At 34.6% G+C, this 14,910-nt stretch overlaps 1 protein-coding gene across 1 annotated transcript in view; it reads left to right on the top strand.

The window, feature by feature from the left end:
• The window catches only part of LOC139136756 (TPR repeat-containing protein DDB_G0287407-like), a 28,753-nt gene extending 14,723 nt beyond the window's left edge, over nucleotides 1-14,030 (top strand). Inside the window, exons 13-24 of the mRNA XM_070704573.1 lie at nucleotides 512-699; nucleotides 2,589-2,776; nucleotides 3,332-3,497; nucleotides 4,185-4,302; nucleotides 5,785-5,913; nucleotides 7,317-7,432; nucleotides 9,275-9,407; nucleotides 9,953-10,072; nucleotides 10,976-11,119; nucleotides 11,827-11,907; nucleotides 12,749-12,907; nucleotides 13,765-14,030. Coding sequence (XP_070560674.1) covers nucleotides 512-699; nucleotides 2,589-2,776; nucleotides 3,332-3,497; nucleotides 4,185-4,302; nucleotides 5,785-5,913; nucleotides 7,317-7,432; nucleotides 9,275-9,407; nucleotides 9,953-10,072; nucleotides 10,976-11,119; nucleotides 11,827-11,907; nucleotides 12,749-12,907; nucleotides 13,765-13,866 — 1,644 coding nt within the window. The 3' untranslated portion in view covers nucleotides 13,867-14,030. The remainder of the gene's footprint in view (nucleotides 1-511; nucleotides 700-2,588; nucleotides 2,777-3,331; nucleotides 3,498-4,184; nucleotides 4,303-5,784; nucleotides 5,914-7,316; nucleotides 7,433-9,274; nucleotides 9,408-9,952; nucleotides 10,073-10,975; nucleotides 11,120-11,826; nucleotides 11,908-12,748; nucleotides 12,908-13,764) is intronic.
• Nucleotides 14,031-14,910: the final 880 nt, after the last annotated feature.

Here is a 14,910-nt window from a genome sequence, read left to right as displayed (position 1 = left end):
TGCCTGTCTTACTTTTGAAGTTGTGTTGAGCAACTACGACACCAGGAGTTACATATTGTACAATAAAGTATGTCATATTACATAAGGAGACCGTACCTTTAAGTTTCGATGATTTTTTGACATTTATTTTGTTTAATGTCAACTGAAAGTTATTGTTGTATCCCCAAAGAATGTTGAAACATATTTAGTTTGTGAACACAGCATGTAGAATGCAGAGCTATTTACATTTGAATTCTAGTCCAGACCAAAATTCACTTGTTTTACAATTACAATGCAGTTTACATACCGGTATGTATGGGCTGCTTGAGTTGAAAAGTGGAACTCTGTGTACGTCAACTTATTTCGAAGAGTACAATGAAAACAAATGGTTAAAAAATCACAAAAGTTACAACTACAGCCCCTTTTATACCGACAGACTATTAAACTTCTGTATTTCAAATACAACAATTATCATTTCATGACAAAAAAGGTTGAACAAGTTTCACTCAAGAATTCTAATGTATATTGATAGAAAATTGTAACAAAGATGTTGGGTCTATATAACAAGAAGTTGGATGCAACACAGTGTCAAGTGTTATTGGCCAAAGAATCGTCCCAGAATCCTTTGTGGCTGTCAATAGCCTGTGAAGAGTTGAGAGTTCATGGTGATTTCTTCAAAGTAACAGACAAGATAAAATCCTTAGCTGATGGATTATTGGAGTGAGTAAGCTTAGCTTTTATTTCCAATGTTACGTCTGTACAGAGTGTTCTGTAATTAAAGCCAGGAAATCCCAGTAAACATGTTTCATGACCCAACCATGTACCACTTTTTAGCTCGATGCTGTCAGTGACGCTGAGCTTATCAAATGGGCTGTTCGTTAAGTTTGTTGTCATCCATCGTTGTCGTCTGTCGTCAGTTGCCTTCTTCTCTGAAACCCTAAGTCTGATTGCTTTGAAATTTGATATGCAGTTCACTTGGGGTGACTTAGTATAAGTTTGTTCAAATCATGGTGCAATTTGCATATTTGTATTTCTGGGGTATTTTTTGCTGTTTTGGTAAAGAAATTGTCTTCTCTGAAACCTCATATCTAATTGCTTTGAAAGTTGATATGCAGTTTACTTTAAGTAACCTGTAAGATTTGTTCAAATCGTGGTGAAATTTACATATTTGTATTTTTGAGGCAATTTTTGTCATTTTTGGTCAAAAATCTTTAAAAATCTTCTTCTTCAAAACTACATGTCAGATTGCTATGATATATGGTATATATGTCCCCAGGGATGACCTATTTCAGATGTGTTCAAAGTGTGCAAAAATATGCAAATTTGTATTTTTACGGCAATTTTTGTCATTTTTGGTCAAAAATTTATTATGCCAAACAGCTTGTCTGACAGCTTTGATATTTTGGTTCATAGAGATAAGCAAATATTATATGTTCAAATTATGGGGAAATCTACAATTTTGTAATTTTGGGGCAATTTTTGCCATTTTTGGTCAAACAATGTGTTTCTCTAAAACTACTCTCTTGATAGCTTTCATATTTGGTACACAGCTTTGTAGGGGTTATCTCATTTATGATGTATTGAAATGATGATGAAATCTGCAAGTTTGTATTTTTGGGGCAATTTTCGCCACTTTTGATCAAAAAATGTATTTCTCAAAAACTGCTCATCTTACAGCTGTGATATTTGCTATACATGTTCCTACAGATTAACAAAATGTGATATTAAGAAATAATAATGAAATCTGCCATTTTGTAATTTGGGGGTAATTTTTGCCATTTTTGGTCAAAAAATTTCTTTCCCAAAAACTGCTCAACTGATCGCTTTGATATTTGGTATGCGTGCTCCAAGGTGGCTATTTAGTATGATGTATCGAAATTCTGATGAAATCTGCAATTTTGTTTTTTTTTGGGACAATTTTTACTATTTTTGGTCCAAAAAGTTGATTCTCTACATAACACAGTGGAGCTATATCAGCTGCTAGGTTGCTTGTATTGATTGTTTATTAGTACATTTTAAAATTTGATAGCCCCATTACATTAGTCATGTCATGGTAGGTTACTGCATAAATCATGATTAACGATTTAATTTCAAACTGAAACATTGTGCTCAAAATTCTGCGTGGTACAGTGTCTAAGCCTCGTCAAGATTCTAAAGATGTAAGGTTCTTGTGTATTTTGATAGTGATACTAAAAGAAAGACTAATCAATTTAACCTTCCGTGAAGTAGTCAACAAAAGAAATAAAAAATCACCACTGCACAATTTTTGCTATGACAGATGTGCATACAGGGCTCAAATTAATGTGTATGAATTTAGTTCAGTAACTGCATCGACTTATTGTACCGCTGCATCTACCTTTCAGACTCCATGGCTCTCCATGAGGGATGAGGGGTACGTGGGCCACCCCTATTTTTTTTGAACAGTCTATTCCTATGTTTATAAGCATACAAAAGAAAACACTTTCATGATACAAATGGGATATTGTTATGTAAATAGGCCACCCCTCTGGTTCTCTCCTCCCCCCAAAAAAACAACCCAAAACCAAAACAAAAACAAACAAAAAAGCTTTAAAGACTCATTAATTGATCTTTCACCTGTCACTTTTCAGACTTCTGGCACAAGTGTTGAGCCGATTTGAAGATGAAAATGGTGGAGACCTCTTGATTGCTACACTCTCTCTTCTGGAATCTTCATCCAGTGGTCTCCTAGAAACAGAGTTATTGACCATATTAGGAGATGAAGACAATCTTAATCTACCTGATGGCTATGATGCCAAGAATGCTAGTAATGCTGAAGGTGAGAAATTGATGACAGGAACATGTATACTCTGTGGATAGAACAGAAACTTATTATATTAAAGTCCCTCAAAGGAATAAGATTTTATCACACATCTTTGTCATGTACATGTGAAATACAACAAACCCTATTGGAATGAAAAACAACCGATAAAACCGATTATATGCAGGGTCCATACACAACTGAAAAGTCCCTGGCAGTCCTTCAATTTAAAGCCTTCTGGATTGTCCTGGAATGGTCCTTGAAAATGAAATTGAGTCCTTGAAAGTCCTGGAAAATTGATAAGCTACCCACAATATTCAAAAATCAAAAAATGACTATAGTGTAAATATGATGTAAAATGATATGGAAATGACATACAATAAAATACCTGGCAATTAAATGGGAGTTTTAGACCTCCACATCATGTCTTTGAAAATTGCTGAAAAGTTCTTGAAAGCCTGTGAATTTAAATTGACTCTCAGAGTGTTGGACACTGTACAGTTTGCCTTTTGTTCAGCTTTTAGCTTGACATCTGATAGAGAAATTGACTTGCAGTTTTTCTCTTCATCTTAGCATGGCTACACAGGGACAGGAGCACACAGCGACCAATGCCGCTGTGTGCAGCCAAGTGGGCAGCTGTGTACAGAGCTCTCCGTCCATTTTTGAGACCGTTTGGTGACAGTGGGGAAGGCAGGTTGGATTTCTATCACAGGTCACTCAGTAAAGCTGTAAGAAGGAAGTAAGTGAACATTTTTCTGCTGTCCTTTCTACATAATTAGTATCTTTGGTATTGCTGTTTACTTAGCTTGAATTACAATGGAGTCAACTTAATATGTATTTTTGCAGACAGTCATTAAAACTTAGCTGTAGAGTGCTGTTGCAATTCCTTTTCTGTCACCATTCAGAAAGATTGTGAATTTGTGAATCAATTGCTGCACAGGAGACTACCAGCTGGAAAAATTTGAGAATGGCCAAGTCACAGAGAAGATAATGAAAACAGAAAGAAATTCGGATTTTTGATATAAACAGGGTCTGTACTTTCCCAGAAAGTCCTAGAAAAATCTTTGAAAATGAAATTGAATCTTGGCAAGTCTTTGAAAATTGATAATCCATCCACAACTGTGAAAAGTAACAAGACAGTAAGTGTTGATATCATGGAAATGACTTGTAAAGAATTCTAAAATTCTAAAAGTGATATCTTCAAAAAGTCTTTGAAAAGTGCTGAAAACATTCTTCAAAGTCCTTGACTTTTAACTTAAACTCTGAGGTTATATGGACTCTGCATAAATGCCCAGGACATTGTACATGGCCAAGATGACATTAAGACGGGACATTGTTCAAATGATTTCTATGATAAAAATCAATTTTGAAAATATAATCAGTGTTCAAATTAAGAAAGGGATAAAATGAAATAATTTTCTTTCAGATATTTCTTGCAAAATGACCAGAGTGATGAAGCTGAGTCTAGGAATATCTATCACTGGTGGCATAGTAAATTGGCAGATTACTTTGAATATGAACAGAATATTGACAGAAAAGTAGAGGTCAGTGTCACTTTTCCAGTCTTCATGGATCACATAATGTGTAGTTTCATTTTGAATATAGAGCATTTTACGCTGCTATGTCAGACATGGCCTTATGTAATAACAAGTGAAAAAGTGATTCTGACAGAAATAATGTGATTCAGTTCCTGAATATTGTCAAGGTAACTCTACAAGAATATTTTTGACAATTTTTGTACTAAAAGCAGGTTAGCCCTTTCACAGCCATTGTTTGTTATCAATGATGAACATGGACTTGTTTTATTACAGAGATTTGGGATGAACTGGTCAGCTTTTGATGTATTTTGTCTTCTTTTTTATGTGAAACATTTATTAAATTTATTAATAAGTAACATGGTTGCAGGTCAGTTTTTAGCTCACATTTGGTATACCAATGTGAGGTTATCGTATCTGTCACTGGCGTCTGTATGTATGTGTGTATGTAGGTATGTATGTATGTATATGTACGTATAGTACGGTAATAGTATGTCTGTCAACATCAAAAACTCGCAAACCGCTGCACTTTTCAGCTTGGTATTTGGTATGTGGATGTATCCTGGCCTATAGATGGGATTTTGTTCAAATGAAGTTTGCATTGCCCAAATTATGCAAATGAGCTTAAAAATGTGAAAATGATCAAAAATTAATAACTCATGAACCGCTGTTTTGATTGCTTTGCAAATTAGTGTGCAAGTAATAGGTGGACCTTATAAAGTTTTATGTATATTGTGAAAATATCTTGAATTTTGTATTTTTGCTGAATGTTTTGCTTATTTTTCTCATTTTACGTAAAAATTCCTCTTCTCTGAAACCGCTGGCTCAATTGCTCTCAAATTTGGGTTGGATATTTGCTAGGGTATGACAAAATTGGCAAAATTACCGTTTTCGGGCAATTTTTGTAGTTTTTGGTCGAAAAATGATAAAAAACTTTTTTGTTTAGAACGGCTGGACAGACAGCTTTTATATTTGGTATACAGATGCCCAGGGATGACAATTGTTAAATATGTGAAAACTGTCCTGAAATATGTCAATTTGTATTTTAAGACAATTTGTCATTTTTGGTCAAGAAAACTTGTTCTCAAAAAAGTACTTGTCTGATAGCTTTGTAATTTGGTATAAAAGTCCTGAAGGATGTCATTAGTGAGATAAATCTTCTGCTCAAAGTGTTGGGAAACCCCTAAAGTTGTATAGTTTAGGTAATTTTCTGAGTCTGTGACCTTGAATGAACTATACCAGCCAAGGATACGTTGTGAGACAGTGGTTAAGGCTGTGAACATAATTTTGCCATATTTGGTATCAATTTGTAGAGAAATTTGATCTTGAAAACAAAGCTTAGGTTAATATTTTCATTGCGGACCAATTTTTGCAAATTTTCCACAAGAACTGATAAGAAATTTGTATTCAGGATGATTTTTCAACTTTGCTCTTGAAACATTATTTACTGTTCTCTGAAAAAGCCCTTTAATTTGTAACGTTCACTTACAGGAATACCCCTACCAGCTGGTAAAAATTGATGACAAGAAACGATTGTGCAAATTTTTGACAGAGTGGTCCATATTTGACAAACTCTACAGAGAAGATTATTGTACAGAGTTGTTGTTTTATTGGAGGAAGGTAAGACCTACCTGCATTAGCCCTCCAATCACCATGGTTTGGCCCAATCCTATTGTTTTCTATGGTGAAGTTGGACCTCTACACAGGGTAATATGGATGAAGGGGTTAAAGAGGGAAATCAATCGCTTTTAGCCATTTACCAAAAACCCTATCAATTCAACCAGAAAAAAATAATTACAATTTTAAATATTGAATTATTGGAAATTTAATGAAGCCACAGTAATTTTAGTGGTCGAACTATTATTCGACTTTTTTTGACGGTCCATAAGTGCGTGCCTACCATCTTGGATGATTGAAACATACCGGTATAAAGGTGACTTTCCTAAAGTCCCTACTTTGACATTCTGTACTGTACATTTTATTGTTCTGTGTACGGTAGTTCATCGAAAATAAAATGTTCAAAACAGTTTGTGTTGATTGATTGGTCAAATGATTAGAGATTGAGAAAGTCACAATTTCCATCAGTAGTCGAACTGATAAGGGTAAAATAAAATTACGTTTTTGAGAAAAAAATAGGGTGGTCAAATTAATAAAGTGGTCGAATTAATAGGGTTTTTATGGTACTTAAACTCACAAGCCAAGTTCATGTATACTGCCTTTGCAATTTTTGTTAGCAAGGCTGTGTATTGACAATGATATAAATAATAAATAACTTTTGTCAACAGCTTGACAATGCAACCTAAGTGTCATCAGGTTTAAAAAAAAATATGTCTGTAAGGCCAAAAAAAATAAATAGTTTGTTTCTCATCCCCGCGCGCGTCAATGTAGACCCACCGTGCCAACCTTTTTTTTTGCATCTCAAGAGGGAACGAAAACAAAATGAAAAAAATCCACGACATCTTAAATGAAAAAGAAAAGTTTTCACTAAAAGAACAAATTAAACCGTTCAGATCATACCAAAGCAACGCAAATATTTTATGATATACAAAACTGAACTAGACAGAACATTGAACATCACACAGTGCTGTAACATTCCATTCAGAACTGTACACTATGTCATTTGCTGTGCATTTATCTCTGCATGCATTCCTATGTTCTCATGTTGTAAGTGCGTTGTTGTTGATGGTTGAATAAAAAAAAAGTAGCAGCCAAAAAAAAAAACCGCGTCACCGCATCATTTTTTGCAAGATGCCTAGGATGAGAAACAAACTATTTTTTTTTTTTGGCCTAAAGTGGATGCTTATATTCAAACAAAACTGTCAAATGCATTTGACAGGTATCAAATTACACTGACACATACTCATGCTAAAATATTCAAGATTCAAATAAGCTTGGTACATGAATTGACTCGTGTGAGCCCAGTGGAACGAATGTTCAATGCTGGCACCATACCATGTAAACACCAGAGATGCATGAGATTAAACTCCATCAATGGTAGTTTCATAATTTATTTAATTTCACAGGCTGGTGGTTACTCCATTATGGAAGAATGTTATGAAGTGTCTTTGAAGGAGCTGGAAGAAATGGGAACAAGCAAAGAAGAGTTAGCTCTCAGATATGAACACATTACTAGAGTCATGTAAGTATGAATTTTTGTAACCAATCTTGCCATTGTGTTTATGTACAGTCCTGGAATAGCAATTCCATAGAGTATGTGATAGTCCTAGGACCAATATTATTGTATATACAAGGTGATGCTTCCATACATTCTTATCATACTGTCCATTATATCGATGCAGGGGTTTCATTAAGAGATGGCAGCCTGCAAAATTGACCAGTCTGGTAAATTTCACGATATAGCCAGCTACTTTTTTGGAAAGTTGATACTCTTTCATGCAAAAAAATTGTTACCTTCTGAAATGATTCGGACATGCATCACAAGCTGTGTAATCAAATTATTTAGCAGGTTTAATGTGAAACAGAGTTTATAGTAGATGATCAACTACGATGACTTGTAGCATGTCTAGCCTGTATTTCAGAACCTGTGTTGATGTCTTTATTTATAGCTATCCTTGATATCCCTGTTTTGCATGGCCAAAAATGCTAAAAAGGAAACTGAGGTATAATGCAGCCATTAATACAAGTCAACTGTTGCATCGATAATACAAAACCAGCATTGTTAGAAATCAAAAAAGAAAGAAAGAGAAAAAAAGAAAATTGCATTGTCGCATCACCTTTGCTGAATATGTCAAGGACCAGAAACAATGTTTTTTCTGCCTAATGGCTGATAGAGCTTTGCTGAGTTATGTAGAGAATAATTATTTGTGACACATATGTTGATGAAGAAGGCGGGAATCTTTGATAGCTCATTTCAGGATGGCTTGACCAAAATTGGCAAATATAGCTGCAAAAATCCAAATTGAAGATTTCATCATAATTTCAATATACCACATTAAGGTAACCCCCCTCAGACACTGTATACCAAATATCAAAGCTATCAGACAAGTAGTTTTTGTGATACAAATTTTTTGACCAAAATTGGCAAAAATAGCTGCAAAATACAAAATTGAAGATTTCATCATAGTTTCAATGCAGTCACACATAGATAACCCCTAGAAACCTGTATATGAAATATCAAAGCTATCAGACAAGTACTTTTTGAGAAACACATTTTTTGACCAAAAATTGTCCCAAAAATACAAAATTGTACATTTTATCATAATTTAATAGATCATTTTTCGATCATCCCTATTATCTGTATACCAATATCAAAGCTATAAGATTAGCAGTTTTGATGAAAAAAAAATTTGACCAAAAATGACAAAACTTGCCTCAAAAATACTAATTAATTTGCCTATTTCTACACAATTTGAAATCTGGAATAGGTCATCCTTAGGAACCTAATATCCCAAATATCAAAGCTGTCCGACAAGCAGTTTTGAAGAAGATTTTTTGACCAAAAATGACACTAGTTGCATTAAAAATACAAATTTGCATATTTCACACAGTTTGAACAAATCTACGGTAAGTATGCTTATCCCTTATCTGTATACCAAATATCAAAGCTGTCTGACCAGCAGTTATGAAGATTTTTTATATAAAACAGCTTTTTTGAGCTAATTTGCGTATTTTCAATATCAAAAAATGAAAAAAGATAGTAGGTCATAATCATATGTTGCATCTATACATAAAGATTAAGTCTGTTAGTATTGTGGTTCTCAAAATATTTGAGTGGACGGACATCTTCACAAACGGACGTATAACATACATACATAAATTTTGATCTCTTCCAAGCAATTCAGAGGAAACGCTGAAACACCATAGTTATTTTGCACATATTGTGGATGTAGATGATGAATGGAACACATGATGTCTTGTTACATTGTAATTTCTGTATCGTAGATTCACCTTAGATTGTGAATGCCACTGTACCAAGTTTACAGATCAGTTTGAAATAATTCTCTTGTTTCCTCCCTTGCAGAATCCAGGCAGGTCTGTATGAGAAATCAAAAGTGTTACTGGAGACATTGATCAGATTAGAAGAAGTCGAGCTGGGAGCCAAACCAGAAAGGATGGTTGAAGTCTATGCATTGTGTGGAGAACTCTGGGATGATGTAAGAGGACTGTGCCCTTGATCACTGTCATAGTCATGTGATGCAATTGAACCAATAACCTTCATGTGCTGGCAACTTGTAGTTTTCTGTAGCAGACTCGTAACTTTCAGGCACATTGTAAATATTGACAAATAAAACAATTATTGGAAGACGGTAACTGGCTTTTGATTAACCCAGCTTTTGAAAAGTTAATTCTATGCAAAAGACTACTGTATAATATAGTTGGTGTCAGCATATCAATGCTTTGAGCATTTGCACAAGTTTTTGGTTGATTCATTGAAATGAGCATTTTTTTACGTATTCCCTGTATAACCTACATGTGAAATTGTATATATCAGCTGAGAAAAAAATGAAACTAAAATTATAAGTCTTGAACCTACATGCACTTTTCTCTTTAGATCTCAATGTGTGTTCAACAGGCTGTATAGGCAACCCTAAATGCAGGTCATCAATAGGTCATCAATATAGTTGTTCAATTTAATTCAACCAGTCACTGCATGTATTCAGTTAATAGTCACATCTGCTTGGTTTGATTGTGTTGACAGATTACCAAGATGCATGAAGAGCTTTCTTCAGAAAACCTTGAAGATCTGCGTAAAGCCATAGAATTTGGCAGAAAGTCGGCAGCTATCAGAGAGACTCTTGATGGAGTCGATGCTCATAAAGTAAGTGTAGTATTGATAGTAATCAGGTCCTAAGACTAGGATGTCAACATGTGCACTTGTACCGTACATGACTTTGGAATTCATTGGTAAACTTAGGTAGCTTGGATTAGTATAAGTGTTGTTTATTCTTTAGATGCCCTCATCAGCTCAATGTCTGTTTCACAGGGGGTACCTGTTTTTCAAATATTTTACCCAACATGTGCTGTAATTATGAATTTATATCAACTTGGATATACTCAAAAGTACAGTAATTTGTGTCTGGTGATGCAGTGAGAGCTGTGAATTCTATGCTGAGCCAGAAAGCTTGTCAGCAAGTGACCATTGAGTTTATATTAAATACAATCCCTAGGAATATATAGTCCTTTTATCGTGGAACACTTAGTGCTTGATGCTGATAACTTGACTAGACCAATAATGCCTCTGTCAGTTTACTAAAGATGCATGTATCATATAGCTAACCCTTGCACCTTTCCTGTGTCCACTTTGAGATCATCTGCACAAAGAATTTAAAGTTTTCATGATAAAATAAATGCCATGCATACATGTTTGCTTGAGCTCTTAGAAGTTTTTTAAAATTGGACTGTGTACGTTGTATACCAATGCAAGAAAATGAAAATGAAACACTTGTTAAGATTTTATGCTGTCATTTGCCTTTGGAGTGTCCTCTGTACATTAATTGCCTCTGACAGATATTGTGATGAATTAGCTTGCTCTACCTATCTTTGACTATCTATCTTGTGTGTCATCCTTATTTCTCTGGACAACTAATTTTGTTGCACTAATATGTGAGTTAAACAGTAGGCATATGTTTCAGTCACTAAGTCAGTCCATTCCTCATGTGGCCATGTATAATCTGCCCATGAATTTCACACTGTGTGTTTCTGGTTTTTTCCTCATTTTCAGTACAAATTAGCCATTACGTTGATGAATTTAGCATTTAACCTGAATGAGTGGGCTGGCTGTGGTGGCGATTCCACTCTGTCGCCCTCAGATGCCATTGCTGAAGGCATGGAGAAAGTTGAACGAGCCATTAACATCTTCCAAAAGGTAATTTGAAAGATTTAAGTTCAAAATACCAAACAATGTGCACTTAAATGTACAATGCAGTTTTCTCACAGATTTGAATGGAATATTTGTCTTATGAGGGCACAATTCTCCCCAATGAATGAATGCACTGCCCAAACTTGAATCAAACTACATGTAAACACAACATTTTTTTGTATTATTTTGCTGAGAATGAAAAAATGTTCCAATGTTAAATAGTTTCTGGTCAATAAACTATGCAGGACTATCATATTGAAAAGGAAATATAAATATTTTGATAATTCTATGAAATCAATAATCTGCACAGGTACTCTTATTACTTTATGGATAGGGTATTTTGAAAAAAAATTTGTTATACTGGTAATATCAGAGAAATACAGCTAAATGGGTAACAATTATAGAGCATTGAGTAACTTTAGTCTCCTTCAAATGAGTTAACAAGTATCTCTATTAAAGTGTGAATATTTTTAAAGATATATAATGTACTATAGTATCAAGGAAGTGGCATACCGTTTTTTTTAAATCTTATGCATTTTAAAATGTTTGTCTAACATTACAGAGCTGATGGTTTTCTGTTTTTTGAAACAACATTTTTTATTTCTGTACAATCTACATTTTCCTTCTTGCCTGATAGAAGACAGTAGTACAAGTACTGCAACATTGTTTTATCTAATTTGATTTGCTGATTTTGAAATCACACCTTGTTACAGTTTGGTGATCTGGGGAAAGAAGCAGAAGCAAACATGACCAAGGCAATTCTGTATCCTAGGGGAAGTGAAGAACAAATTAAGGTGAGAATATATCATCACAGCATATTATTTTTATCTTTGTCGATACCAGTGAATTTTGTGGTGTCAACATACCCTTAGATTATTACTGATCATTCGATTGTCCAGCATTGTGGCCAAGATGTTTTCTGCATCTACAAATTCAAGGGCATCGCCAAAACTATAAAAAAAATAGCAATAATATACACCGTACCTGGTATATTATGTTATGCAAAGTTTGCTGTCGTCTAGTCTGCTATTATGGGCCAGGAGTGGGTACATTGTTGCTTTTAGTACTTTACTTTACTAAGATTTGTACGGCTAATTTCAAATGAATTCTCACTTAATCTGTTGGTAGTATGCAAAAGTAAATATTTTTCCGAATTCTTGACAGGATTCTAAGATGGCAATAAAAATAACTGGAAGTTTCTCACGACAAATTCATGATGAAAAATCATGAAATTACATGTCTAGAGCTCTTGCAATTGGAAATAATGAAAATCATGGTCGCCAAACAGACAAAATAAGTTTAAATTTCTGTCACAATAAATGGCCAATGGCAGGCAATATTTAGTGTACTCTGTTTAGTAGCCATGCAACCTGCAATCATGTGCAATGTACTGTTTTTGTGTCAAGTACGGACAGAGGAGATTACGTGACATTTATTTTCAAAGAATTTACCATAAGACGTAAAGGTACATTTTTGTTGTCAAGTGGGTGTTGCAGTTATACCTTTAATGAATCATACAAACTTTTGGCCGTATTGCTGATACCGAAATTAGAATAATATTCCACGGGTTGGAGATGAGTCCCTTGAATGCAAGCTGGTGTACATGTTTATATACAATTTCATTTCTGAGTGTAGTTTTATGAGCTGGCCGAGGAGCAGTGTCGACAGGCTTATGGTGAAAACTGCAAACTGATGACTCGTCTTGCCTGCAATATTAGCATTTACCATGAAGAAAGGAAAGACTATTACACAGCTTATGATTACGTCAAGAAATGGTATGAAACGTGTGTGGAGGTAAGAGATCACACTGTAAATATCTTAACAAGGCTGAAAAACACTGGCTAGAATATTACAATAGATATAATTATTGTGAGACTGACCCAGAACAGAAGAGAACCGGGAACTGAACCCAATTTCAAGTGCTCCAATATGTACAGTCAAGCATATCTGATTCAATGTAAGGAGACAGGGGTATAATTACTCAGCATATTTTATATTTCAGTATAACGTTTTAATCTACTTTCTCTGTCTTAAAGCGTATCATTTTACTTGTAATAGCTGGAAGAGCATTTCTTTAAACCAAAAAACGAGGCAATGAAAGGTCAACCTCTTTTCTGAGAAAGAGATGAACTATAATTGTAATTCACGGTGTCTATCCACTGACCTTGATAGTGCATACATGTATACTAAGTCATAAAATGCTGGGGAAAAATGGTCATGACAGCTTTACATCATTCCTCAGTCTATGAAATAAGTTTTGTGCCAAATGGAATTCTGTAACATTCATCTCTGATAAACCACAAGATTTGCAAATTGGATATACATACGATACGCAAAGTCCTTACTTGAGGAAATTTAAGACACAGATCTGATTATCTCAACATTTAGGCTCAAATACATTGGAGAAAGTGTGAATAAAGCTATATCAAAATATCATTAAATATTGACTCTTTTCATAAGTCTAGCGCTCTCCTGTGGCCACTGTGAATTTGAAGTCAAAGTGAGGCCACTGGGGAAAACCCTCCAGCGGCTGCCCAGGTTTTTCCCAGTGGCCTTGCTTTGACTTCAAATTCACAGTTGCCACAGGAGGGCGATAGACTTATGAAAAGGATCTGTTTTTCCTCACTTTTTTCTATATTACAATTGCACAGGTGTTTGGTGAGAGTCATCCAAAAACTATCACGGCTAATAATATTCTGAATAATGAGACATATACATTCGTAGCAGAACGACTAGAGGCAGCCAGTACATGACAACAAGCTGAGGAAGTTGCCAGGCAGAGATTAAAGGACAAAGATTCAGGAATATGATTATGAATAGTCAAACCACTGTAGTGGAATCTTTCATCTTTCAGATGTCGGTCCTTTCATTCTTTGGGAGGTTTCATGACCAAGTCTACAGCTCAGCGAGACAATCAAACTATTATACAGCCAATAAGCTTTGTCTGTCTTTCTGAAAAATTGACCCAGTGTCCAATCAGATAGATGATATTGTATTGTGCAATCCTTGCATTATATTGAAACTTTATCCAAACCCTGTGACGCCAAATGTCATGTAGAATGTCAAGAAATGATTATCAAAACCATAGACCCTTGTTTTTCTTGAGGGTCTATTTCAAAACTTATAAATGCTGCTGTTATTCTGGAGGGTTCGAACTACTAAAATATCACCAATGGAAAACTGACAGAAAGCTTTAAGGCAACTTGAAGAAATACTCTAGTATAATAGTCGGGTAGTTAACAAGATTGGATTTGCCAATTAAAAAAGTATATCTGTCAATTGTTCTAGGCATATGAGGCAATAGTAAAGATTGCATTGGTAATTGTGGCATATCCTCTCTGGACTATAGCACACAGAAGCAGTTTATTTATTCAAGAATTATTCAGTTTAGTGTTTTACTCAACATTAAGTCATAGGAAAAAAATTATTCATACTGGTATCCTTCTTCAGGACAATTTGCCGTGGGTGTATGAAGGCGACACAGAATTATAAGCAAACCTTTCATTTCCTTTTTGTTATAAGAATATCAAACATTTCATCACCTTTTTGTTCAGTGAAATTTTGTTGATATTATAGTAACATGTATATTTTAACCCTGTCAATAGAACACTGCGGCTGATAATATTTCATTTCAGAGGTTTATTACTCATTGCATATATAATCAGTTGATAATGAAACAGTAAAATTCAATTGTTTGTTGTCACCTTAAAAATCCATGTATATATTGTTTTTGAAGAGTACATTTCCTGCCTTTCTATTGTCCAAGTTTACAAGCTGTTATGATTTGATTGGTCAAA

Source organism: Ptychodera flava, chromosome 7, assembly GCF_041260155.1.
Source record: "Ptychodera flava strain L36383 chromosome 7, AS_Pfla_20210202, whole genome shotgun sequence".
NCBI lineage: Eukaryota > Metazoa > Hemichordata > Enteropneusta > Ptychoderidae > Ptychodera > Ptychodera flava.
Note: the sequence above shows the minus strand (reverse complement) of the source record. Positions and strands in the feature narration are given on the sequence as shown.